This window comes from Lepidochelys kempii, chromosome 10 (assembly GCF_965140285.1).
Source record: "Lepidochelys kempii isolate rLepKem1 chromosome 10, rLepKem1.hap1, whole genome shotgun sequence".
Lineage (NCBI taxonomy): Eukaryota > Metazoa > Chordata > Testudines > Cheloniidae > Lepidochelys > Lepidochelys kempii.
Window position 1 is genome coordinate 38,058,347 of NC_136389.1, and position 24,517 is coordinate 38,082,863.

The following is a 24,517-nucleotide window of genomic DNA, read 5'->3' on the forward strand; positions in this document are numbered from 1 at the left end:
CACCTTCGCCTTTTCCTGTCCTGGGGCCAAGGTCAGCCCGCCCAGCCCCGATTCTGTGACATGCCGTGAACGAGCCTCCTAGTACCGCCCCTGTAAGCTCTCGGGGCTTGGATTTGGTCGGGAAACACCACAGGGTACGAGTGGGGTGGGGAGAGCCCCACGTGGGGTGAGCAGTGGGTGCTGGGAGGGGGAAAACCCACGGACCCGTGGGGGGGCGGGCTGGGAAGAGCGGACGCTCCCCTGTCACGTGTTACTGTCTCTTTAAGAGGGGACATTTCAAGCATTGCCTTCGGCCCCGGCTCAGCAGATTCGATACGCGTGGACTGGGGGTGGGGTGTGGCGAATCTTAGGCTGGGTGACAGCGAGAAGGTGTGAGCGGGAAGAGCGCGCGGGCCGGAGGGGTAAGTCTGTCACGGAAGGCTGGGGTGGGGGGACGACACATCTCGGCGCCCCGCCCTCACGCGAGCCTCGCGCTGGGCCGGGGGTGCTGCTAGCCCCGCCCCTGCCCGCTGCGAGACGCCGCGGATCCCGGCCGGCGCCACCGGAGAGCGAGGCGAGCGGGCTGCGAGCGCCTGGGACAGGGATAGGGACCGCCCCTCACGGTGTGCGCGCGCGCGTGTGTGCAGCGCCTAGCGCCGCGGCCTCCGTATGTGCACCTATGTGTGCACCGCTTAACGCCGTGCCCCCCCTCCACGTGTGTGTGCACACGGCATCTAGCGTTGCGGGCCCCGTTTGTGTCCCTGATTGCATGTATGTGCAGCACCTAGCCTTGCAGGTCCCGTATCTGTGTGTGTGCCTGAGTGTGAGCTGTGCCTGGCACCACGGGCTGTGTGGGTGCGCAACACCTAGTGCCATGGGACCCGTGCGTGTGTCCCTGTGTGTGTGCAGCACCTGGCACCATGGGACCCGTGTGTGTAGCACCTGGCACCATGGGGCCTGTATGCATGCATGTGCAATGCCACAGGCCCTGTGTGTGCATGCCCACGGCATCTGCACTCTGAGGATGTGTGTCAGGGGCAGGAAGAGGGGGCACTCTTTGTGATCTGAGGTCATGTGTGTGTAAAGGCCTAGCTTATTGGGGCCCAGATCTTGGTCAGCCCCTGTGTGTATGCACAGCACCTGAGACTGGGTGTGTGCATGCACAGTGCCTAATGTCTCAGCTCCTGTGCAAACAACACCTAACACCCTGAGGCCCCATATGTGTTTACAGCACCTAGTGCCATGGGGCTCTGATCTCAGTCAAATCATGGGTCCTGGTACATGACAGGGGATCTTAAGTAGAGCCCTATGCAGATACATGTACATCAATCCACATAAATGGTCTACGGATATTGGATTTGCATGGCTCTTCTCTGAAGTGCTACTGCAATACAAATAAATTATGATAATAATTAACTAATAATCCTCCAGTGCTGGGCAGAGGCCTGCAGGCCTGCCAGTTTGTGTGGGAGTTTTGTGATGTGGAGAAACACCCACTAGTGGCTGGGCTGAGACTACGAGACTCATCTCATCTGCAGGCTAAACAGAATGCCCTTTCAGAGAGATTGCAGTAGCCAGGTGTCTGGGCACCATCTTTCTCTGCTTCATTTTCCCCTTTGTTTGATCAGTTCCAGAAGTGACTTTACCAGATGGATTCTGAGTCCGTTGAAGTTGGACGTGTGGTACGAGAAGCTATCAACATCCTTTCCTCTTCCAGGAATGGAGTCCAGATCTCAGAGGCGCTTGGCACAATTAAGTGCTACCTAGGTGGAACTGAAAACCAAGCCCCCCTGAAGGACAGGGAAGAATTTACCCGTGTGCATTTTTCTGCCTTTTTGCGAGCTCTTGTCAGTAACCTGAGTCCAGAATGGATAGAACTTCTTACCTCTGATCAGCAGAAGGAATTATGGGATAGCTTTTTCTTGGACGGGCCAGCTGACCAAGCCTTTCTGGTTCTGCTGGACTCCATCATTTCTACTGGGTAAGCCTGGCTTCAGCCCCATATTTGTTAGCACTAAAAGCATGTAAACATGTGATGGCCCCTTCACACTACAATTCCAACCTAGTCAGATGATCTGGTAAACATGGCTTCAGTTTAGTGCAGAAAAGACCTGTCTATTTGTAGCCTTGTCCATGAACCATGCTAACTTTGTGGTCACTTCCAATGCTTTAATCTGGGTGTTGAGTATGGGCACTGGCCTGCTTATACTTCACATTGCAATTGTTGTAATGATGTGAAAGAACGAGTGTGTTGTAATCAAATCCCCAGGTTCAGCTGTAGTTGCAGGATAGAGAGGCCTTTACACATCAAAGCATAAAAGGGGAATGTTCAAGATGGGCCTGATGATTCCTGGCTTTGGCATTCTGGTCATGATTCAGGGCCCAAGGGTAGAAGGTGCATAACTACATTGGTAGAAAGATTTTAATGTGGTTAAAACACGGGGATGGGACCCAGGAGACCTGGCTTCTATTCCCGGCTCTGCCACTGACTCACTGTGTTGCTTTGAGAGGGTCACTTCAGCTCTTGGTGCTTCATTTTTCACTGTTTTGTACTGATGATATTTCCCCACCTCCCATGGGGGTAGTGAGGCTGAATTTGCTAACGCGTGTAAAGTGCAGTGAGAGTCACAGGCAGAAGTAGCTGTAGGGATACAGTGTTATTTCACTGCTAATCTTAAATTACATTCTGGTGCATTGTGGCACTATGTGTGAGTTGATGGGATCACAGCGGGGATGTGGGATGATTGCCACTCCATCATTGGAGATTTTTAAGAGTAGGTTAGACAAACACCTGTCAGGAATGGTCTAGATAATTAGTCCTGCCATGAGTGCAGGGGACGGGACTAGATGACCTCTTGAGGTTCCTTCCAGTTCTATGATTCTCTTTTGTGTGTACTCTTCCTCATTAATTAAAAGGGGGGGGCACTCTTATTTCTTTCCAGTCCCAGCTTTCGCCTGATGAAGGTCATTAGCATCCTGGAACAGTTTCTGCAGACGGGAGGCATGTCGGCTCTGATGTGGGAGGTCTGTCATCAGCAGGCACAGGCTGGTTTGCCCACATTACAAGAGACCCTCCTCAACAAGGTTGTGTGTCTGCCTGACCACTTGTGCAACAAGCTCCAGGGGAATAACCTGCCTATATTCTTCCCACAAAACTATTTCCCTCTGCTGGCTACTGAAATCATCCAGGTGTTGCAGAGGATCTCTGACTCGCTGAGAGGTGAGATTGCAGACCAACTACAGCTGCACTGAGAGAGTGAAACAGTACAAGGGGAGGTCTCCTGCTAATCAGTCTCCAGGAAGATGTTGGTGGCTGGTAATCTAAGTGTTTCATTAAGCATGTGTCTCATTTTACCACAGGTGGCTTGGACTGTTCCATCTCCTTTGTGTCTCAAGTGCTGGGGAAGGTATGCGTGCATGGGAGACAAAGTGAGTGCCTTGTAACATGGTTTTGGGCTAAAGGATATGATAGAATTACGTCAACAAGGAACAGTGGTTGTAATAGGATGGTCAGTAAAAGAGGGAGGATCAGGGTAGATTTATTTGTGGCCTGGGATGTTGCCTACAGTTTGTAGACACGGCCTGCTCTCCTTTCTGAGGCATCCCAACTGTGTGTCTGTTACAGCCGCCCCCTCCGGGTTGATCTGAGTGCGTTCCATTCTTGTTCTCCCAAGGCTCAATGAGAATGCTAGTCTTCCAGGAGCCCTGCTGTCCTGGGCATTCTACCCTAGTGCCCTCTATCTGATGTTCTGAAAATGCATTGCAAACATCAATGAGTTAAAAACCACAGCCCCTAGATAACAGGCTGTGCATGTGATGAGCTTTCATTTTGGTTTCACTTAGCATTTTAGAGCAGGTGAAGGGACTAATGAACTTTGCACCATTATGCTGTAATTAATTGTTTGATGAGTACTTGTTTTTTTAATTCTTTTTTTTTTATTGCAGCTATTTTGTCCCTGTTGATAGGTGCCTGTTTTGTTTTTAGAGTTGTTGATTGGGGGTGGTTTTTTAAATATATTTTTATAGGGGCATGTTGCAGCCTTTTGGCGTTCTTGCGTTTGTTTCTTGCGGTGTGGTTTTTTGTTTTTTTTTTGGTACATTTGGCTCAGCGGTGGCCTTTACACTTATTTTTTTGCACATATATTTTTTATTTACACACAAAACAGAATTAATTTATACAGAACATTTAAACAGAAACATCATGTTGCAGTGCATAAGAAAACAATGGCATCTTTTTACTTATTTAAAAATGCTAAACCTACAACCAAGTAGTGATCTTAAAATTTCTGTTACTGTCTTGGAATCAGCCCAGACACAGATTCCTGCTGATGCATTTTTTTCCAAATGGCCCATTAGGCCATTCCTTTCTGCTATTCAAAAAGGGTGGCTGGCAGGATATGATTAAATCATACACCAGTACATTTAATACATGCAATATTATTATTTTTTATTTTAAATTATACAAAATACAAACATAAAATTTTACTACTACATGACCCCTTTTGGCCCCTCAAGAACAATTCTTGAGTGGGTCATATTTTATACAATTATTTTATAGCAATATATTGAGAGACAATTTGAGCTTGTGGTTGTAATTTAACAAACTTTTTTTTTTATTTAACAGCACATATAACACATTTTTAGCAAGTAAACATGGGACAATATTAACACAGATAGTAATGGGTGAAACATAATACATTGTTGCCGGCACCCAGTGCCGAGAGGCTGAACAACAGCTTGAGTTGGTTTGTTACTTGGTGTGCTGCATTTAATAATTATAACGGGGTGGAGAAGCAGAAAAGTTTATTTGAAGCTTTAAAAAGGTACAGGGAGATTTGAATTTTAAATTTTTGCCACTGTATGGGAAATTAGCAGGACGGTATAGGGTCCTTTCCACTTTTTTTGGAGAGGCTCGTCTTTCCAGGTGCGAACAAGCACAGAGTCACCGGGCTGTAAGGAGTGAACGGGAGAGTCCAAGGGGAGAGGCTGGGAATTCTTGGTATACCTGTGAAGAGACAAGAGAACAGCAGACAGGGAACACATATACTGTGACAAAAAAACATTACCCAACTTTTATTCCCCTGACAGAACCGGGGTGCCATTTATAGGCCATGCCCTTTTAAACATAATTTTAAAGGGACTGAGCCCTAATCTACCCTTTGGGAGAACGCGGATACGGAGTAGGATGAGGGGCAAAGCATTAGGCCATTGCAGTGAGGCTTTTTGGCACACTTTTGAGAGATGCTGTTTAAGGGTCTGATTGGTACGCTTCACTACACCACTGGCTTGCGGTCTCCAGGGCGTATGGAGTTTTCAGGGGATTTGTAAGGCATGTGAGATGCTTTGAATGATTTTTGATGTGAAGTGTATTTTATTGTTAGATTTTATTTACAGGGGGAGTTTAAAGCGAGGAATGAGCTTTTTAACAAACTTGAGGGCCACTCTCCTGGCAGAGATATTTGGTACAGGGGTTTAGCCCACAGTTCAAACTCTGGGATTTATATCCTGCAAAAGCCTGCCATACCCAGAAATGCCCTGAGCCGCTTACGGTTACTTGGGGTAGGAATTTGACAGATAGCTTTCTTTTTTTTGCTTGAAAGCTGACGCTCCCCTTGCCTTAGCTGTAACTTGATTCCTCTTTACCTTAGATAACAGGGTTTTCAGGAGGATATTACAATTATTCCAGTCCGGTTTGTGACTACTGAGGCACCCCTCAAAGACTGATATAAACCTGCTTGGGTTGGTGGAAAACTTTTTTGCCTGTGCTTTGAAAGCTGCTAAGTTTATTGGATTGAATGGCACATGGATGTAAACTTGTATAGTTGTGGCAGGACGCCTGTCTGATTCAGACCGGGCGACTTTAGTTTCGGTGATTAAGGGGTATAGGCCAACCATTGGGGACTTACAAGGTGTGGGTGTAGGGGCCGAAGGGGACACCGGCTCTGCCATTACAGTGGGGGTGGGGGTCTGGGGACTAACATTAGCTGCTACCGAACCAGTTGGAGTCAGATTACAGCGCTGTAAAATATCTGGTTGAGTACATAAAGTCAGAAACAAATGCGCATACATATGTTTATTTTATTTTTTTGGTTTTTGACAGAACAGGAGTAACTGAAGGATCGTGTTGTAATTAATTGACCCTCCTGGTGGCCACCACTCCTGGTCCTCTAGTTGATATTGAGGCCAGTCAACTGTACAGAATTGTTTTAATTGGCTTTTAGTTATTGGATCCGCACCAAATACCTTCCAGTTTGCTAGAATGCACTTTAGGGGCGTACACCGTGCCCTAACTTCTGAGCTCTGTTCCTGTTCCATACCTACAGGGTAACTCTGGGCGTTCCCAGGTTCCAACAGAGCATATAATTCGGATTTTAAAAGGTTCCTACCTTATTCAAGGGACCGGTTCTTCACCGCCGTCCTGTAGCTGCTCCTTCCCCACGTCTAAGGGACCGGTTCTTCACCGCCGTCCACAACTGCTTCTCCACTATATGAGTGCGTTGCACCGTTGTGCCCTCTGGGGTCGATTAAATCGCGTCTCCTCCGAGGCCCCCGATGAACTCACCGGTGCGCGCTGGGCGTCGGTTCTTGCCGCAATCCTCGACCTCCAGGAGGGGTCCGGGCAAGGCTAAATTGCAGCCTCGTCGCCCACCCAGGGACGCCAAAAGCTGTTGCCGGCACCCAGTGCCGAGAGGCTGAACAACAGCTTGAGTTGGTTCGTTACCCGGTGTGCTGCACCCAATAATTACAACGGGGTGGAGAAGCAGAAAAGTTTATTTGAAGCTTTAAAAAGGTACAGGGAGATTTGAATTTCAAATCCTGTACAACAGAGCAGGAAGTTACACACGCTTTTATACATTTTTTTTTTTTTAGCATACTTATTTAATAGCAAGCTGCTTTAAGTATTTATATAGCCAGCCAATTTAGTTCCCAGCTAGTTTTTTGATTTTTTGTATTTGTTAAACTATATATAAAGCTGCTTTATTTAGCATTGTTTTTTTATATTTTTTTTGTTTGGCCTTGCTTAGTTTTAGGCAGTCTGACTCTGCAACATACTGTTGCAGATTTTCAGCATAACTGCTGTGTGTGCCTCCAGGCGGGGGGGCCAAGGACACTTGGGCCTAGCACGCAGAGCTGCTGCGAGTGCCTCCAGGCAGGAGGGGGGCCAAGGACACCGGGGCCTAGTGCAAGGGGGCTTCATCGACACTCGTGGTCTTCCATCCCCTCGAGTTACCTAGTGGCCATGCCCCAGTGTTCCCAACAACATGATATGCCTTTAAAAGTTGGGGACCAGCCTGTTAAAACCTCGTACCAGTGATAGGCTTTTAGGTTTCTGTTGGTTTTTCTTTGTTAAGACCTAGCAAGTTTTAGCATGTTTTTATTTGCATGACATATTTGAATGACACACTTTCCTATATTTCTCTGTGTCTGTTGTAAAAACTGAGTTACCTTTGTTTACCTTTAGGCGATTAATTAGATTGTGCCAATCTAGGCCAAGGGTAAGAGAGAAATTAACTGGGGTGGCTGTGCTCTGTGCTTTTTTGTTTTTGATAAATAGTATGTGTGATTGCTAGTATATAATACCTGGGCATTATATCTACATTTATTTACTGGGGGTTGGCTGATACTTGTATTTTCCCAAAATACTGTTTCTCAGGATGTAATACATACACATTGTCGTTGTACATGTGTCACTTTGTCTAGTTTGTTCCCCCAGTGATGTATTTTTGCTATATGGTTTTGTGGTGACAGGTAGGGACAAGAACACCCATTTTTGAGGCTTCATTTTGTACACCCTTGGGTATTCAATAATTTTTTTTAGCCCACAGACCTATAACTCGTGTAGCCAAAAGGATCCTGTGATTAATTTTGGAAGTGGGCTTATTTTTTATATTTTTGTTTTTACAGATTGTTGGTGAGCAATTTTAACAATAATTTTACTTAACAAATTAGGCTTAACCATGCTGGAAACATATTGCATTCATTTATATTTGTAGGTGTTAAACAAGGACCTTTTTTATTGTTTTAAAAGATGCGTTAATATTTGAACATTTTTAGATATTACCCGAAACATTTTGTGTTTTAGTGATGCTAAACTAAGAATTTGCATTTTAGTACATTTTATGGCCAAGGCAGTTTTATTTCCTAATTTTATGAAATCCACAGTATTATTTGCCTGCTTGTGAATGAAACTATTTTGCAGTTGTGACAAGAAACTTTATTTTTAATTAATTTAGGTTTACAGTATTTATCATTTTTGCTTTAAATTTAACTTTTTTTTTTAATATGGTGTCTACTATATTTTGTTTTGCTTAGACATTGGAGTGTTGTGTTTTTATTTAGGCCGATATAATAGGAAAGGAGTAGGGTGAACAGTTAGGTTTTAATTTAGACATGTTCAACTAATTTAATACATACCAATTTTTATTTTTATTAATAGTGGATTTAACAATACTTTTACTGGATTACTTTGAGTCACAAATAATTTTTTTTTTTTAATTGGGGTACCTTTTTCAAATGCATATTTTTTTTTTGGTCCAGGTTTTGGAGCATGTGTTCAGGAACCATAGGTTTAATTTACTACGGGGTATTGGACAGTATTCCACAGTAACTGTTAGTATTGTTCCTGTTTTAACAGGCTTATTTTACTGATATGGTGATTGTGGGTAGTTGGAACTTTAGGTGGTATTTTTATAGGGACTTTTTTGTTCTAACCCCTATTTTTTTAGTGATTTGGTATTTTTGTGATGTTTATAAGGTGAACCTTAAGTTCCACTTCCCCTTCCCAGGCATACATATTAGGTATTTTTTTGTTTTGTTTTTTAAGGCTTTCAAGAGTTGGCTAGTAGTTTTATTATACCATTTTATGATGATCACTGGATTATTGCTAGGAATCCATGATTGGTTGGCAGGGAGTGAATTATTTTTTAAATATTGGCTTATAAGGAAGCCTGCATTTTTTTTTATTTTTTATTTTTTTTTAAATGATTGCTTTAATTATTTGGGTGCTAAAAGTTTTCAGAAGCAGGTAAAGCCAGACCTTACACTGGAGTTCTATTTGTTGTGGATTAAAATTGTGGTGGTTAAGCAGCACCTTGTGCTCGGGTTCCAGGTTGGGTTTTTTTGCAAAGAATTTAAACAACATTATTTATGTAAACAATTTAATTTGTGAAACATGTACCCATTTCAGTTTTCCTTTTTTTTTTTTTTTTTATGTGGCATACCCAAGGGCTAAGGCAGTCCACTATGGAGTAAGGGCCTATTCATTTTGATTTTAGTGAGTGACCCCTTTTTTTTATTTTAAGGTACCTGACTTGGTTCCCCGGTTTTTTTTACAAGGCTGCCTTTGTGGGCCTTTGTTTTTGAATTTTGTTGTTTGTGTTCGATGGCCTGATTAACCCTTTACTGGAGGGTGGTTTTATTTTTTTTGTAATTGTTTGAGCCGTTGAAAATAATTATGCTATTATATTATATTAGAGCTTTTTTTTATTATTCTGTATTCGGTAACTAGAATTAATTATTAGGCACATTGAATGTTCAAACAGAATTTGAAAGGGTTAAATTTTTGTTTTTAGCTGCTGTGGATGGCAGCCAAAGTTAGAGGCAGTTTATTTAGCCAGGTATTTTTTGTGAGTGTGTGATTTACTATTTTTTGGAGCAATTTTTTAATAGTGGACTGAGGCCAGTGTGGTATATGGAGCTTTTGTTTAATTTCCAAGGCTTGTATTATTATTGTAAAGATTTTTTTTTTTTTAACAAAGGCTCCCTTATTATTAGAATTTATTATTTTGGGGGTGCCATATTTACATATTACTTTATTAAAAAAACTTTGGCCACTACCCTGCTGCTATTATTTTTAGTAGGAAATGACTTAACACATTTTGAAAAGGAATTAATTATTACTAATAAACTTTGGAATCCTTCCTTCCTTCTTGGCAATTTATTAATAAAATTAATTTGAGCTCTGTGCCACGGCCCAAGCCTTCGTTGGTGCATCATGGGTTGTCAATGCAGAGGACGAGCCTTGTCCTGAGCATACCGCACACAATTTCGCACACGTTTTAACATAATTTTTTATACACTTTTATTTTGCTATTTGCTTTAGCTTTTTTAAAGTCCCTTTCACTGGCAAAACTGTATGTATGTCTGTGTGGTGTAATTAAATGCATATGCTAATTGTTGTATCTTCAGTAAACGTGGCATATTGCCTTTTCCCCTAAAGAAAATCCCGTATGCTTCTTATAAGCATACCACACTAAACACATACTTATAATTCTAATACCTATTTGAACAATACTAACACACAGGTGAACCAGACTGACAAATACATAGCTGGAACCAGTGTTCAGTGGATACCTGTGTGCCTTGGCATGAGCTGACACCTGGTCTGCCTGTGTCACAGCTACTAGGGCTACAAGTAAAAGGCCAGGTGAACCTGCAGGCAGGGCATACCTGTTAAAAGAATTGTGTGTTGTAGGTGCTGAATCATTAGGGGCAAACTTGTGTTGGAAAGGGCATTGTCTTCATGTTTATCTCTCTGTAAGCAGCTTGATTTTGCAAACCATCTATATGGATTATGTAGTGGGCTATTGCCCCAGCTCCCTCCAATCAGTGAGCTTCCTTTTGTTCTGTCCCAATACAGAAGAAATTCTGAATATGTTGGTACCACGCCTAATGGATCTCACCAAGGTGGACTGCATCTGGCAGAGGATGTGCTGGCGACTGGTCGAGTGTGTGCCAGATCGTTGGATGGAAGCAGTGGTTTGTGGCTTTGTTCAGAAAGCACCAGGGTAAGAAATCAAGATTTGTGGGGAGAGGGAAGTAGTTGTTCTAGGTACACCTTACTCCTGGGGGGATTCTGCGGAACTGTGCGCCCGCAGAAAACAGCCTCTCTGCAGATTTCCTGCTTTTCCCTGCAGAAAACAGCGGGGAAGCAAAGGGAAGCTGGGGAGGGGTGGGGGGCAACCATGTATGCAGTTTTTTTTGGGGGGGGGATTGCTCCCCAAATAGAGGTGAGGCCTGGGGGGCACACGGGGTTACATGCCACTGCCCCCACCCCCATTTCTGGAAACGCAGAGCTGCCCAGCTCAGAGGCTGCGTTTGGGGCTCCGCTGACTCTGCAGCAGAACACAGCCTCCTGGGTCCTAGTGCTAGTTGTGCTCCTCTTCTGTGTGCTGGGACCCTTTCCATTTTCTGTGGAACAGTGAGTGCCTGTGGTGGGGCTGGGTAAGGGGGGTGGGGAGAAGAGGCAGTGGGGAAGGAAGGGGGGGTGGAATAGGGGAGAGGGAGGGGAATGTGGGAGTGAGGGGAGGGGGTTGGAGAAGAAAAGGGAATGGGGAAGCGCGGGGGGGAAGCAGGAGCCTGGCATGTGGCATCCCCTCGGCAGCAGCTGGGGATCCCCCATTAAGCAGGCCCATCGAACCCTCACCCTGACAAGCCCCACTCCCCTACACCCATCCAACAAGCCCCCCAGACCCCCACCCCACTGAGCCCCAACCAGCTGGACCCCTTCTCCCCCCAGTCCCATCTCGCCACACCCAGACCTCCACACTGAGCCCAACCACCATCACCTGGATCCCCTGTAGAGTCCCATTGCCCCCTGCACCCCACGAGTCCCTGTGCATCCAGATCTCCCACTGAGCTTACCCGCACCCAGACTGCCCCACACAGAAACCTCTCACTGCACACCTGCATCCCTCCACACTTGGATCTGGTTGGGTTGAGCCTGCCCAGCCACACCTGGTGCGCCGGGTACAGGGGGGTAGGGCCCTGGGGTGTTTCTGGGGCAGGCCCAGCCCTTGCACTGTGTCAGGGTCAGGTGCAGCCTCACTGCCGAGTCCCTGTACTGGAGGAGGTGTGGGCTTCAGGGTGATCTCCCACCTCAGTGCAGCCAGTAGTCTGTGCTCCCCACTGCCATTCTGGAGCCACATTTAGTTATTGAGGAAAAAAAATTTGCAGAAATTTAAAATATTGTGCGGATAATTTTTAATTTTTTGGTGCATAATTCCCTCAGGTGTATAAACACCTATACGTTCGTTCTTGAAGGTTCTCAGCCTGTGCGCCATCATTCTACATGGTGCCACTTCCTGGGAAAGGTTGGGACTGGAATAGCTGGGGATTCCTTCACTGCTAATCCTTCGACACCATTTCAGACAGCACTGGATCTTTTTGCCTTATTAATCACTTCTGTAGTTGTCAAACAGCCTTCCATGCACTGCTACCACGTGGAAGGCTGTTTGACTGATCTAGGACTTTTGATTATATTGCAAATGGGCAGCCACTTATACAATCATGATAAGATTGAAATCAGCCTGAAGCAGTTCAGATAAATGGATCCCTGATAGTTTGCTGCTGACCTGTCTTGCTAGGGCGGATGTCTTGTCTCGATTACTGGGGAATCTGGTTCTGAAAAACAAGAAAGCTCAATTTGTGGTGACCCAAAAGCTGCTACTCCTGCAGTACAGCTACGCGGTAAGGGCTCTGCTGTGTCAATATGGGGAATGTAAGCCATCCTAGCTGTTAGGAAGGCCAACGTTTTTCAAAGTGCTGAATTCTTGTCCAGGTAAGCTCTAGGTCTCTGGTTGTGGGATTTATTCTGAAGCCTTTCCCCAGATTCCCTACTCCTCACATATACTTGGACCTTGGCTGAAGATTTCTATAACTTCTCCCTGTCCAGTAAGGCAGACCAGGTGGTCCCTTTCAAGACACTAGGTTTGTATTCTGCCTTGTAAGTCAATCTGTGGTGACCAGCAGTGTTGTCACCTTTCCTCCTAGGAACCAAGGGAGGATTTGCATGTGACATCAGCAGTCTGGGGAGGTAGAGGCCCTGATCCCATCTAGAATCCAGGGGGAGAGGCTGGGAGCATGCTTGACCTCATCCCCCAAAGAGGACAGGGAGGAGGAGTGCACTGGAAGAGCTCCGAGTTTGATTTGGAATTATCTGTATCCTCAGATGTTGGAGAGAAATGATGTGGAAGTGAAACAGGGCAGTGGGTGAGCACTAGAGCCCATGTGAAGATTGTGCTCTGCCTTATGTTCTGGAGCACCTTGAACGTTAACTAGATTGTGGGTGGGAGAGAGGCACAAGACTTCAACAAAGGGAAGGACAAGGTTCCCTGACTTCACATGTTTCTTTTGTTTAATAGTAGGAGCAATATTTTAAATAAGACTTGCTGTGCAGGGGTTGGTTCAGTGGAGTTTTTACTAGCGGGAACCCTCTCTTGGGTGCCGTAGACATCACTGAAACTGTGTGATCTGAAATAATTTGGGCACTGAAATACCCAGGCACAGTAATATGCTCTAACTTTCCTAAGAGTGATGTGGGTTTGCATAAACTCTGCACAATCTTTGGTCCCTGAACATTCTGATCAAATCACTCGGAATGGGGGGGTGGATGGGGAGAGAGAGTGAGTGTGTAAAGTCCTTGCTGATGAGTAACTTTCTGCTCAGTTTCAGAGTAACAGCCGTGTTAGTCTGTATTCGCAAAAAGAAAAGGAGTACTTGTGGCACCTTAGAGACTAACCAATTTATTAGAGCATAAGCTTTCGTGAGCTACAGCTCACTTCATCAGATGCATATCGTGGAAACTGCAGCAGACTTTATATATACAGAGAGAATATGAACCAATACCTCCTCCCACCCCACTGTCTTGCTGGTAATAGCTTATCTAAAGTGATCATCAGGTGGGCCATTTCCAGCACAAATCCAGGTTTTCTCACCCTCCACCCCCCCACACAAATTCACTCTCCTGCTGGTGATAGCCCATCCAAAGTGACAACTCTTTACACAATGTGCATGACAATCAAGTTGGGCTATTTCCTGCACAAATCCAGGTTTTCTCACATCCCCCCCACCCCCATACACATACAAACTCACTCTCCTGCTCAGTATAACTAATCCTACTGTTTTCATTGTAGACTGCAATGCTACAGAATCTCCTTGGATACCTGGCCCTAGACAGCCTTCGACGTTCCTTATTGATCAAAGTAAGTTAGGTACTTTCAGTGATATATATTTAGGTTGGAATTTTTACTCCGGAACCCTCATTTTGTTCCAGTATCTGTGACGCTTCAGTGCTGTTCGATGAAGCTGATAATGAGGGTCACCTGTGTGAATGGGGTGATAAAGAATGCCCCCATGGTGGTCCTGGACAGAGCTGCTGGCCTCATTAAAGTGTAGCAGAGAAGTCCTCTTCATAGGAATCACTGTCATTCTGTCTCATCTCTAGAAAAGTAGTTAAGATGGCCACCAAGGAACATTGAGAAGGAAGGGGGAATGGAAAAGGAAGGAAATGTGGCTCAGAATGAAGGAAGAGTTGCCATCCCACTTAAACAGGCCACAGTCCTCCCAGAGCTTCTAATGATACATTGTACTTCTGTAGCATCTCACATCTGTGGATCCCCAAGCCTCACAACTCCCCTGTGAGATAGATCCATTTTATAGATGGGGGAGAAGTGATTTGAAGTGACTTATCCAAAGAGAGCGAGTCAATGACAGTTGGAAATAAAACCCAAGAGTCCTCAGACCCAGCCCTAGGCTCTAACTGTAGTATCATCCTCATATTTTCTAGGGCACAACATCAGAGAACTCCCTGGGCTCTCACCAAATGAAAGGCTAAACATAATTTTCTTGGTGTTTCTAATAAGCCCTTCTTATACTAAACTTCTCTTAGCTCTTCTTTTTAGTTCATATATTAGCAGGAGTATTGTAAGCAAGACACAAGAAGTAATTCTTCCACTCTGTTCCCCGCTGATTAGGCCTCAACTGGAGTATTGTATCCAGTTCTGGGTGCCACATTTCAGGAGAGATGTGGACAAATTGGAGAAAGTCCAGAGAAGAGCAACAAAAATGATTAAAGGTCTAGAAAACATGACCTATGAGGGAAGATTGAAAAAATTGGGTTTGTTTAGTCTGGAGAAGAGAAGACTGAGAGGGGACATGATAAGGTTTCAGGTACATAAAAGGTTGTTACAAGGAGGAGGGAGAAAAATTGTTCTTCCTAACCTCTGAGGATAGGACAAGAAGCAATGGGCTTAAATTGCACCAAGGGCGGTTCAGGTTGGACATTAAGAAAAACTTCCTAACTGTCAGAGTGGTTAAGCACTGGAATAAATTGCCTAGGGAGGTTGTGGAATCTCCATCATTGGGGATTTTTAAGAGCAGGTTGGACAAACGCCTGTAAGGGGTCGTTTAGATAATACTTAGTCCTATCTTGAGTGCAGGGGAGTGGGCTAGATGACCACTTGAGGTCCCTTCCAGTTCTATGATTTAAGTTTTTTTAAAATGTTTTCCTTCAGACAGTGGCAATCCATTAAAAGAATTTTAGCCAACACAGGGGAGGCAGTGAGCTACTATTCTGAGGTGAAGGAGTACCTCTTACTGCTTTAAAATATTCTTGATCACCACATGAAGCACTGGTGAATGGCTCTGAATGGAGCTATGTCTGGTTACTCTCATCCAGAGAGATTCTGCTGTGATGTAGGGGGACTGATTTTCCCCTTTTGTAACTGTTGTATCTCTTAGACTGTTTTGTTCCACTTCCTTCTTTTCACTGAAGCGCATAACTGTGATTTTGGTCAGTTAATATATAGCAATGTCCATGACGGCCTGACCTCAATTGGGCTATGACTGGAATGTTCAGATGTTGGGTATCAGAGATCAGTCCTGTGTGTTTGATCGAGAATGCAGGTAGCAGAGAGGCTGCTGGTTACTAGTTTAGGAAGCTAGTTGTTAAAGTTCCTTTCCCTGCCAAAAATTTTAAGTTGCCTCTGCCCTGTACACAAAGGGGAGGGGACGCTTCGCCTCCATACAGCTCAAAAGTCTCAGCACACTGGGAGTTCTTTTGGGGTAAGCATAAAATAAATAGAATGTAATGTAAAAATCGATAACCCCAGGCTTTCTTCAGTGACTGCATTAGTCATTGTCCTATTGAATTTAAAACCTCCATTATTTAATTTAACCAGAGCTGACATGGAATTTCCAGCCAGTGGCACCAGGGTGCCATGGAATTCAGGACCCTTGCCACAAAAATTCTCTCAGTGGAGAGCTGGAGCCCTACACCTAGGCAAGAGGCCATCACGCTTTACAGGGACTGATTATGCTGAGTGAAGGATAGAATAGTCCTTAGGCCACCTGGCTGGCTAAGGGTGTGGTGTGTGTTTGTGAGAGAGTGACTTTCCGATGCAGCACAGATCCATTCCATCTAGCTAATGCTGTAAACTTATGAACCAGGTGCTGAAAGAACTCCTGGAGACCTGGGGCAGCAGCAGTGCTGTGAAACACTCTCCAGTTGAGCAACAACTGTATGTTAGCAAGGCCATCCTGATCTGCCTTTCCCACCTGAAGGAGCCTGAAATAGAGAGCAACGGACAAGGTGAGGGAGGAGGGAAGGAGAGGAAAGAACAAAGAGGTCTCCTTCCCTCCATTGTATTCTAAATTTTCCCCTCTTTAGTCCTCTGTCCTTGAAGCCCCTACTCATAACCATTGTCTCCACATCCTGCAGGCCTGATCCTGCAAACAAACCCAAGCTCTGATCATTTGAGTACTCCCACTGAATTCAGTGAGGCTATTCATGTGAGTGATGCTGCTTATGTGTGTAACTGTCTAGAGGATCAGGGCCTAACCAATTTCTCCTCAGTGCATTTTTCACTTTGGAACCTTATCTTAATCTCCGAATAACTGAAAGCCACAAATTCTGAAGTCTGGAAAATCATGAAAATCCTGCTGTGATATGAGTATTTATAGTGCAGGATGATTTTGAAACAAAGCCTTGGATTTGGACTCTATGGAGGCTAAGGAAGGCTGCTGCCTTGCTGAAAAAATGAGATAATTTGTTAACACCAGTATGAAAGTTCAGTGTCAGAGATGCTGACTAGCAATAGGAACATCTGTAGCACCTTCTGAGGACCTCATAGCATTTTGAATCATTGATTGGTTAATCTTCAGAACATTTCTGTGATGAGGTAGGGTGCATAGATTTTTGAGAAGGAGCACATCACATCCTTCCTGTCTCTCAAGGTCCTGGAGAGAGGATCTGCTGTAAGAAATGGAACTCAGGCCTTCAGACTCCCACTCTTCAGTCTTAGCCAGGACTGTTGTTCTTCTCCTGAACCATAATCTACTCTGATTTAATTCAGATATGGGTTATGGGGGCATGGAAATATAGAACATAATCATAGCATAATGTCATAATGGCAAGGCAAAAGGGAGATGCTCTGTTTTAGAGTGGGAAACCTTGATTGTGTGATTCTACTAGTATGATGACTCATGTTTTGTTAAACCCAGTGACTGATGTAGATTAACTCATTCAGCCTGTTAGATGTATGTATGGCAGAGAAAGAGCTCTTCATTGTGCTGCTCTTCAGCATGCTATGTTCTGTCTGGCTTAAGATAAGGTGTGCTTCCTAATGGTTAAAGCAGACACTGGCAGTTCAGAACCAGGTGCTGAAAGAACTCCTGGAGACCTGTTGCAGCAATAGTGCTGTCAAACACTCCTGGGTTCTGTTCCCAGCCCTTACACTTACTTTGTGACTTTGGATAAGTCATCTCTGATCCCTCTTTGCAAATTACATTAATATTTGTTAAGTAACAAAATTACATAGACAGTTACTAACAACGGTCAGGCTGCTGGTGTGCTGAGACGCAGCCTATCGTGCTGACTGGACTCTCTCGTTGTTTGCTTGTGCTCCCCGGCTGTCTGTCTGTATCAACCTGTTATCTCTTGTCTGATCGCAGGGACCATTTTTTCACTCTGTGTCTGAACAGCGCCCAGCATAATGGGGTCTGGGTTCAGGACTAGGGCTTCTGGTGCTACCACAATACAAATAATAAATGATAATTCACCCACCACCCAAGGGGCTCTTGAGAGGGTGAATTAACTTTCATGCAGTGCTTTGAAAACATAAATCCTATTTATTAGAAAACAAGTTTATTTCATTCCAGCCAACCCAAGATTCTTCTTTTAAAGCCTGGCCTTGTATAGATACTAACTATGGTGTGTTAATGAATGATCAGATTTTTCACTGGCTGATGTTAGAGAGATGTCCGCTTTTATTGGTGAATAATGGTAAACCTGTCAGCAGTCAGAATCTATCTGGAGAGATGAAAGACAGCTGCCACTCTGAACAATGGGTTCAGAAATTAATTACCTGTCATAGCTCAGGCACATGGTGAAAAATAATCCTCCCTGTGTGAGTTCCAGGTTGCTGCACCGATCGAAATGGATGCAATTTCCATAATAACACAGTCAGCCCATTTCATCTGTCACAGCAGTTTTGAAGCCATTGAATTTATGCCTGGGATTAACTTGGCCTAACACTCTTTTTTGGTATTTTGGGAAACTGTTTTATTAAAACAAATGTTCTAGGATGTGTGATGTTTGTACCATTGTGTTTTGGCTTCAAAACCTAGCCCTGCTGCATGCCTTCCTGACATGATGGGGAAAGAAAACAACTCTGCAGAAAGAGAATTGCTGTATAGAATCTGTGTCAGCCTCCACCCCTGACCCTTTGTCTGTCTTTCTGCCTGTAGTTGGAGCTGTGTAGCTAAAGATTTGGGCTCTCAGCTGGGTGTGCTATCGGGGAGCTGCCATAGCCAGGGATGCTGTGTTCACTCTGCCATGTGCTGCTTGTTCTTTCAGAGCTTCTCACCAGCATGATGGGAGGGATGAAATGCCACCTGGACAGCAACTTGCCACGGGTTCGGCGTCTGGGAATGATCGTGGCAGAAAGCATCAGTGCCAGAATAACTGCATATGGGCCCAGTCTGAAATTCCAGGTGAGACTATAGTGATGTCTGTCTCTGTTGTGCAGGGATGGGGAGAAATGTCCCCTTTAAAGCAGATGGTTGTGTTGCTGCTGTCATTGCTGACCCCTATTCTCTGGAAGGAAAGAGGAGCACCAATACCCCTCAGAATGAGGGGATATCAGTTTGCAAAATGGAATTGCATTGAAAAGATGCAAAGGCAGCATAGAAGATGTGGGCAGGTGCAAGGTGAGAGGTGCATGGGGGTGTGGTGAGAGAGAGAGAGCACACACCTCAGGAGGATTTGGTCACAGTGAGGCAGAGTCCAAGAGAACTCTGACATGACAACAGGGTTTTTAGGATGGCCAGCTCCAAAATTAAAACTACTGCTAGATTTCCATATCATGCAGCACTTGATCAATCATCAATCATCCTAAAACTGGGATGAACATCCAGAAGGGAAGTTGAGACTTGAAATTAGATGAAGGTTTCTAACCATCAGAGGAGTGAAGTTTTGGAATAGCCTTCCAAGGGAAGCAGTGGGGGCAAGAGACCTATCTGGCTTTAAGATTAAACTCAATAAGTTTATGGAGGAGATGGTATGATGGGATTACATAATTTTGGCAATTAATTGATCTTTAAATAGTCATAGTAAATAAGCCCAGTGGCCTGTGATGGGATGTTAGATGGGGTGGGATCTGAGTTACTACAGAGAATTCTTTCCTGGGTATCTGGCTGGTGAATCTTGCCCATGTGCTCAGGGTTTAGCTGATCGCCATATTTGGGGTCGGGAAGGAATTTTCCTCCAGGGCAGATTGGAAGAGGTCCTGGAGGTTTTTCGCCTGCCTCTGTAGCATGGGGCACGGGTCATTTGCTGGAGGATTCTCTGCTCCTTGAAGTCTTTAAACCACGATTTGAGGACTTCAATAGCTCAGACATAGGTGAGAGGTTTATCACAGGAGTGGGTGGGTGAGATTCTGTGGCCTGCATTGTGCAGGAGGTCAGACTAGATGATCATAATGGTCTCTTCTGACCTTAATATCTATGAATCTAAAAAAGGAAAGAAAAAAGAAAAAAAAAAGGAGGGGTGTGTGTAAAGTCATTGGTGGTTGTGATTTTTCAAGACTGAGTAGGGAATTTAGTCACACAATTCCCATTCATTTCAATGGGAATTAAGCCACACAGCTAAGTGTTGTTTGCACAGCATCAGCTGTAGTGCTGCATTGTGACTTCAGGTTTGTTAAATGCTTTATAGATTATAAATAACCCTGAGACCAAGTCTGACCAAGCAATAACTTGTATATCCTGAGTCCAGTGTGAAAGGTGCATATGGCTGAGATTGCAAATCTCCACATGCATTTATCATTTAATCCTTCACTGTTTAAAAAGTAAGGCCTAATTCTGAGAGGTGCTGAGCTCCCATAGCCTTCAACTGCTGCAGATTTATTGTATTTAATCCACATAAAAGCCTCCTCTGCATACAGTAACTTCTATTTTGCATGTCTAGTATGAAGATGATGATGAGACCAGAGAGCTAAAGTCTCTCCTGAAGCAGACAGCACCACAACAACTCCCTGTCACTGACGTGCCAAATGCTGGGTGAGATTGCCACTCATAGCCATATATCTGCCTAGTGTGAAAATTTGTGAGCACCGATACCAGGCAAATCACTCTTAGTAAAGGTTATAAAGTCAGGGCCTACCTCTGACACTATAATCCTTCCACATTGGTGGATGGTAAACTCCAGACGGACAATCCCAGCTCTGCAGGCAGGAAGTCTATATTTGTTAGAATCCACTAAGGTGTAAATTGCTGTAATCTTCACCGTGCTCTGCATTACAGTTGGTTATCTCTCTGCAGCCAGCATGTTTCTAGTTCAGAGGTCAAATGGAAGCATGTTTTAGAATTGTGTCAGATGGCTGCATTTCCTTGGGATTCTTGTAATTCTGTGTGCCCCTGAAATGACCCAAATGGTCTGGGGAATCTTTGGGTACCTCAGAGTAGACTGGGAGCTATGTGTCGACAGCCTGTCCATTGCTAACTGAAATATAGCATTAACTTATGTCTATACTCTGACCTTCCATGGCATTTGCTGTCTGAAGATCTCAAAGCATTTTACAGAGGTCAGTGAGTGATGCTTCCCAATGCTACTATGAGGTAGAAATAGTGACTGAGAAGTGGAGAGGTGAAAGTGATATGCCCAAGGCTACATGGCAAATTGCTGTTAGAGCTGTGTGAAGAGCTCAGATGTCCTGACTCTGTCTTGTATATTAACCACTACTGAATGGTGCCTCCTGATTTGTTCATGGTTTTCATAGCTCTTAAGAATACACAGGCCAATGCTTCCTGTGCCCTGAGATGACTGTGTGTCTGCCCTTACCCAGAATGTTTTGGGTTCTGTCGATTAGCACAGTCTTAATCTTTGTTAGGAACTAAAACAAGCTCAGGTGATAGACTAGGGAATTAGCTCATGCTGTCTGCCATCTCCACTCCCCCCCCCATCATGATGAGGTCTCCCCACACCTGTACAGCTACTCTAGCCTTTTCTCCTCTTAGCTGGACCATCCTAAGTGAACCCACACTGAAATGAGATTCCAATGCCTACAGTAGATGGTGTGGGTGTGTGGATTGGGAGCGTTACCTTGGAAAATCTAGTCTCCTACTTGTGATCATGGATTTTTAAGATCCTTGTTACTTTATGCCTTTGACACTTTTTCATTGCCAAAAGCAGGAGTGACATTTCATCTGTTACACCAAAAGCTGTGTCAAAACCAAGTGGGAACCCATACCCAGTAGCCCCCGCAGTGCCAGAGGACGGATCTGACTTGGAGCTCGACAGGTATGTGCAAGAACTAAACTACTAAGCAAAAAGCTGATTTGAGGTAGAAAGTAAATGACAGGTCCTTGAAAGCTGACTGTGTGAGAGAGAGGCTGTACTCCACAATCTGAACTGGGGAGCAAACCAGGCTGTGTGTAAAGGGTAATTGCAGATACAGGTGTGCTCGTGCCTAATTTTTACACCCAAATCGGACCCAAGCCCAAGGAGCCCAAGTTGTTTTCCAGCCCAACCCAGCCATTCTCCCCAAACCTGTAATGTCGCCCCAGTGGGAGTTGTGTGCAACAGCTCCATGCACTGCCATAGTGGGTATGTAAGTGACCACAGTGCCCACCCCATGGGCCAGAGAAGGAGAGCTGACCCAAGCCTGAGTGGGCCTGGTTGTTTTCTGACCTGGACCTGACATTTCTAGACAGGCCTCTGGCAGGGCTCTAAGTGCGGATCAGCATTCCAGGATATGGGTTTACTTTGTAGTTTTGCTGCCTGTGTTGTTGTTTTTGCTATTTGTGTTTGTTTCACTTAACTTGTTTAGACACCCATTGCCCTGCAGATTGTCCTGATTCCACTGTATCCTTCAGACCTTATATGTTTGTTTATCAGGCTGCCCATTTTATTAGTGGACATGTTCTAGTCTATCATATATGGTGGTAATATATTTGCTACTTGAGTCTTGTAGATTGTTGGGTCGGGGAGTTGCTCTCTAGCTGAAGCATTTGCCTGTTTTGGCTAGTTGAGATCTGTAGCCATTTGCCCTTCTGGCTGTCTCTGTCTACTGGGGTTTGTCTACTTCACAAGGGTGTTGTGAGAGTCAGTGACTGCATCTTTGTAACGTGCTTGAGAACCTTCCACGGAAGCTGCTATATTGGTCCTGTATATTTATTATTTTGGCCAGTTCATAATAAGCTGTGGAGCTGAATGGGAGCCTAGAATCTTAGTGGATAAAATTGTTCTGACAGCCCCCCCAAATCAGGGTGCATATGCTTGGTAAGCTGTCTTCACAGACTCTGTTCAAGTCTCCTCTAAAGTGTACACCTTCATTTTCTTTCACTAAGAAAATAGAGGGAAAATAGTGCGGTGTTTTATCTGGCATGGAATTGGCTCCATTCTGAGTGAGGAGAGTCCATGAACTGCTCTAAGAGGAGGGTGCTGTTAAATTGTGGGCACTGAAGAGGAACTAAGTTTCACAGTGACTTCATGCTCCTTAGCCTTGTTCTGTAACTATCTCTGCTGCCTGTAGTGCAAGAGTGTTAAAGCCTAGCTCATTGGTGGGGCTTCCAATTATCAAAGCCTTCCCTGAAAAGGCTTCACAAGGGTGTTTAAAAAGGTTTTTTCAATGACCAAATATTCCCCTGAACCTGATGAGCATAGTGCTGATCTCCATCACTGAGGGCAGCTGGTTTGAGAGCAAGGGAAATAGGGTGATTTGAAAGCACACTACAAATATTAAACAAATTAAACCTCCCAAACACTTGTCTGATGTCAGTGAATATAAATGGGGGAAACTGAGGCACAATTTGGGGGAGTGACTTACCGAAGACTCAGTGGTCATGCTGCATATAGAATCTTCCCATATTCATTCTCTCTGAAGCATCTGGCATTGGCCGCTGTCAGAAGACAGGATACTGGGCTAGACGGACCATGTGAATACTATGATTCTATGATACGATACAAAAATGTGGATCTGCATCTGCCAGGATCAACCTGCAATCTGCTAGCAGGCTTTTACTTCTATCCGCAATCCATACCCACAGCAGCAAGCTGTCTCACAAAAGGGCTAGGGAGGGGCGGCCGGGAGGGAGCCAGAGATGAGCAAGTGGAGGAATGGGGTCTTGCAGGGAAGAGGCAGCGTGAGGGCAGGGACTGGGGGTAAGGGGTGGCATGGGGGCTGGGTCTCGAGGAGAAGGGGCAGCGCAGGGGGTTGGTGGGGGCGGGGAAGGGGTGTCACATCGCATGCTGCTCCCGGGCTCGTGAGCGACAGCACCCGGAAGCAGCAATGGAGGGGTGGGGTGCTGGGGCCCCGCTTGCTTGCTCCAATCCCCATGGCCGGGGGAGGGCCCTGCTGCCCGGGAGCCAGTGGGCCGAGAGCACAGTCAGTGCTGCCGGGCCAGGCCACGGTGGGGATGCTGGCCTTCCCTGTGGGGCCAGAGCCGCTGTATGGGAAACGGCATGGCAAATGGGTGCTGGTCAGCCCCGACTCCAGCCTGCTGTCCAGCCACTGGCTGCCACTGGGCTGCCCGAGCTGGACAACGCAGGCCAGGCACCACTGGTGACAGAGGCAGGGCTTCTTCCTGACCAGTTTCTCCCTTGTTACAGTAACATTGTTTCTGCTTTGCATTAGCTGCTGAGCTCCACTGGTTGATGTGTTTAGGGAAGTGCAGGAAAGGGTTTACCTATTTTACATGCCTCCCTGCCCATCAGCACAGCAGTTAAGGAGTATTAGATCTTTAGAGCCCTGCGCGGTTGTATCCGCATCCGCTCCACTATGTGCAGGAAAGGTCCATGAATATTCACGGATTTGCAGAGCTCTGTCCATCTCACCGTCCTCAACACTTGGTCACCAATGCTTCCGCTGGATCCTTGTAGGTTGGGGTTTCGAGCAACCTCTGTTTGGTGTAAGGATGGAAAGGTGAGGAGGGAGGAGAATGTGTCCTGTCCGTTTAGCATGAAGGAGGAGAAGGTGACATGGTCGAATCCACATGAACTAATTCATGCCTATGCTTCTTTCACAGCGATGATGACCTCATCCCTCATGACATGTCCCAGGATAAAGAGCTGAAGAAGATGAAAGCTCCTGTCTATATCCGAGACTGTATTGAAGGTAGGAGATTCTGGGTAGAGTCTATTGAATCTTCACTTGGAAATGCTCATCTCTTACTCTGTTCTGGGGTGGTTCCTGGTACAGGCTAGTTTTTGTGAGTTGACTCAAAGTTGTGGTACATCGGAAATTGGTGTTCCAGGTTTGAA

At 45.2% G+C, this 24,517-nt stretch overlaps 2 protein-coding genes across 13 annotated transcripts in view; one reads left to right on the top strand and one right to left on the bottom strand.

Moving 5' to 3' along the window:
• The first annotated feature begins 290 nt into the window (after positions 1–290).
• Positions 291–24,517, top strand: part of TELO2 (telomere maintenance 2) — a 45,932-nt gene continuing 21,705 nt past the window's right edge. For 3 of the 12 annotated variants that reach the window (XM_078854620.1, XM_078854621.1, XM_073362966.2), the window contains exons 1-12: positions 291–401; positions 1,608–1,960; positions 2,922–3,199; positions 3,340–3,408; positions 10,619–10,766; positions 12,345–12,447; positions 13,893–13,961; positions 16,207–16,348; positions 18,614–18,750; positions 20,225–20,316; positions 21,446–21,556; positions 24,283–24,371. In XM_078854620.1, coding sequence (XP_078710746.1) covers positions 1,629–1,960; positions 2,922–3,199; positions 3,340–3,408; positions 10,619–10,766; positions 12,345–12,447; positions 13,893–13,961; positions 16,207–16,348; positions 18,614–18,750; positions 20,225–20,316; positions 21,446–21,556; positions 24,283–24,371 — 1,570 coding nt within the window. In that variant the 5' untranslated portion in view covers positions 291–401; positions 1,608–1,628. Of the gene's footprint in view, positions 402–431; positions 603–1,607; positions 1,961–2,921; positions 3,200–3,339; positions 3,409–10,618; positions 10,767–12,344; positions 12,448–13,892; positions 13,962–16,206; positions 16,349–18,613; positions 18,751–20,224; positions 20,317–21,445; positions 21,557–24,282; positions 24,372–24,517 lie in introns of those variants that run through there. The other 9 variants (XM_073362962.2, XM_078854622.1, XR_013636413.1 and 6 more) reach the window with 7 other exon arrangements.
• The window catches only part of IFT140 (intraflagellar transport 140), a 284,666-nt gene continuing 272,127 nt past the window's right edge, over positions 11,979–24,517 (bottom strand). Inside the window, exon 30 of the mRNA XM_078854619.1 lies at positions 11,979–12,381. Coding sequence (XP_078710745.1) covers positions 12,364–12,381 — 18 coding nt within the window. The 3' untranslated portion in view covers positions 11,979–12,363. The remainder of the gene's footprint in view (positions 12,382–24,517) is intronic.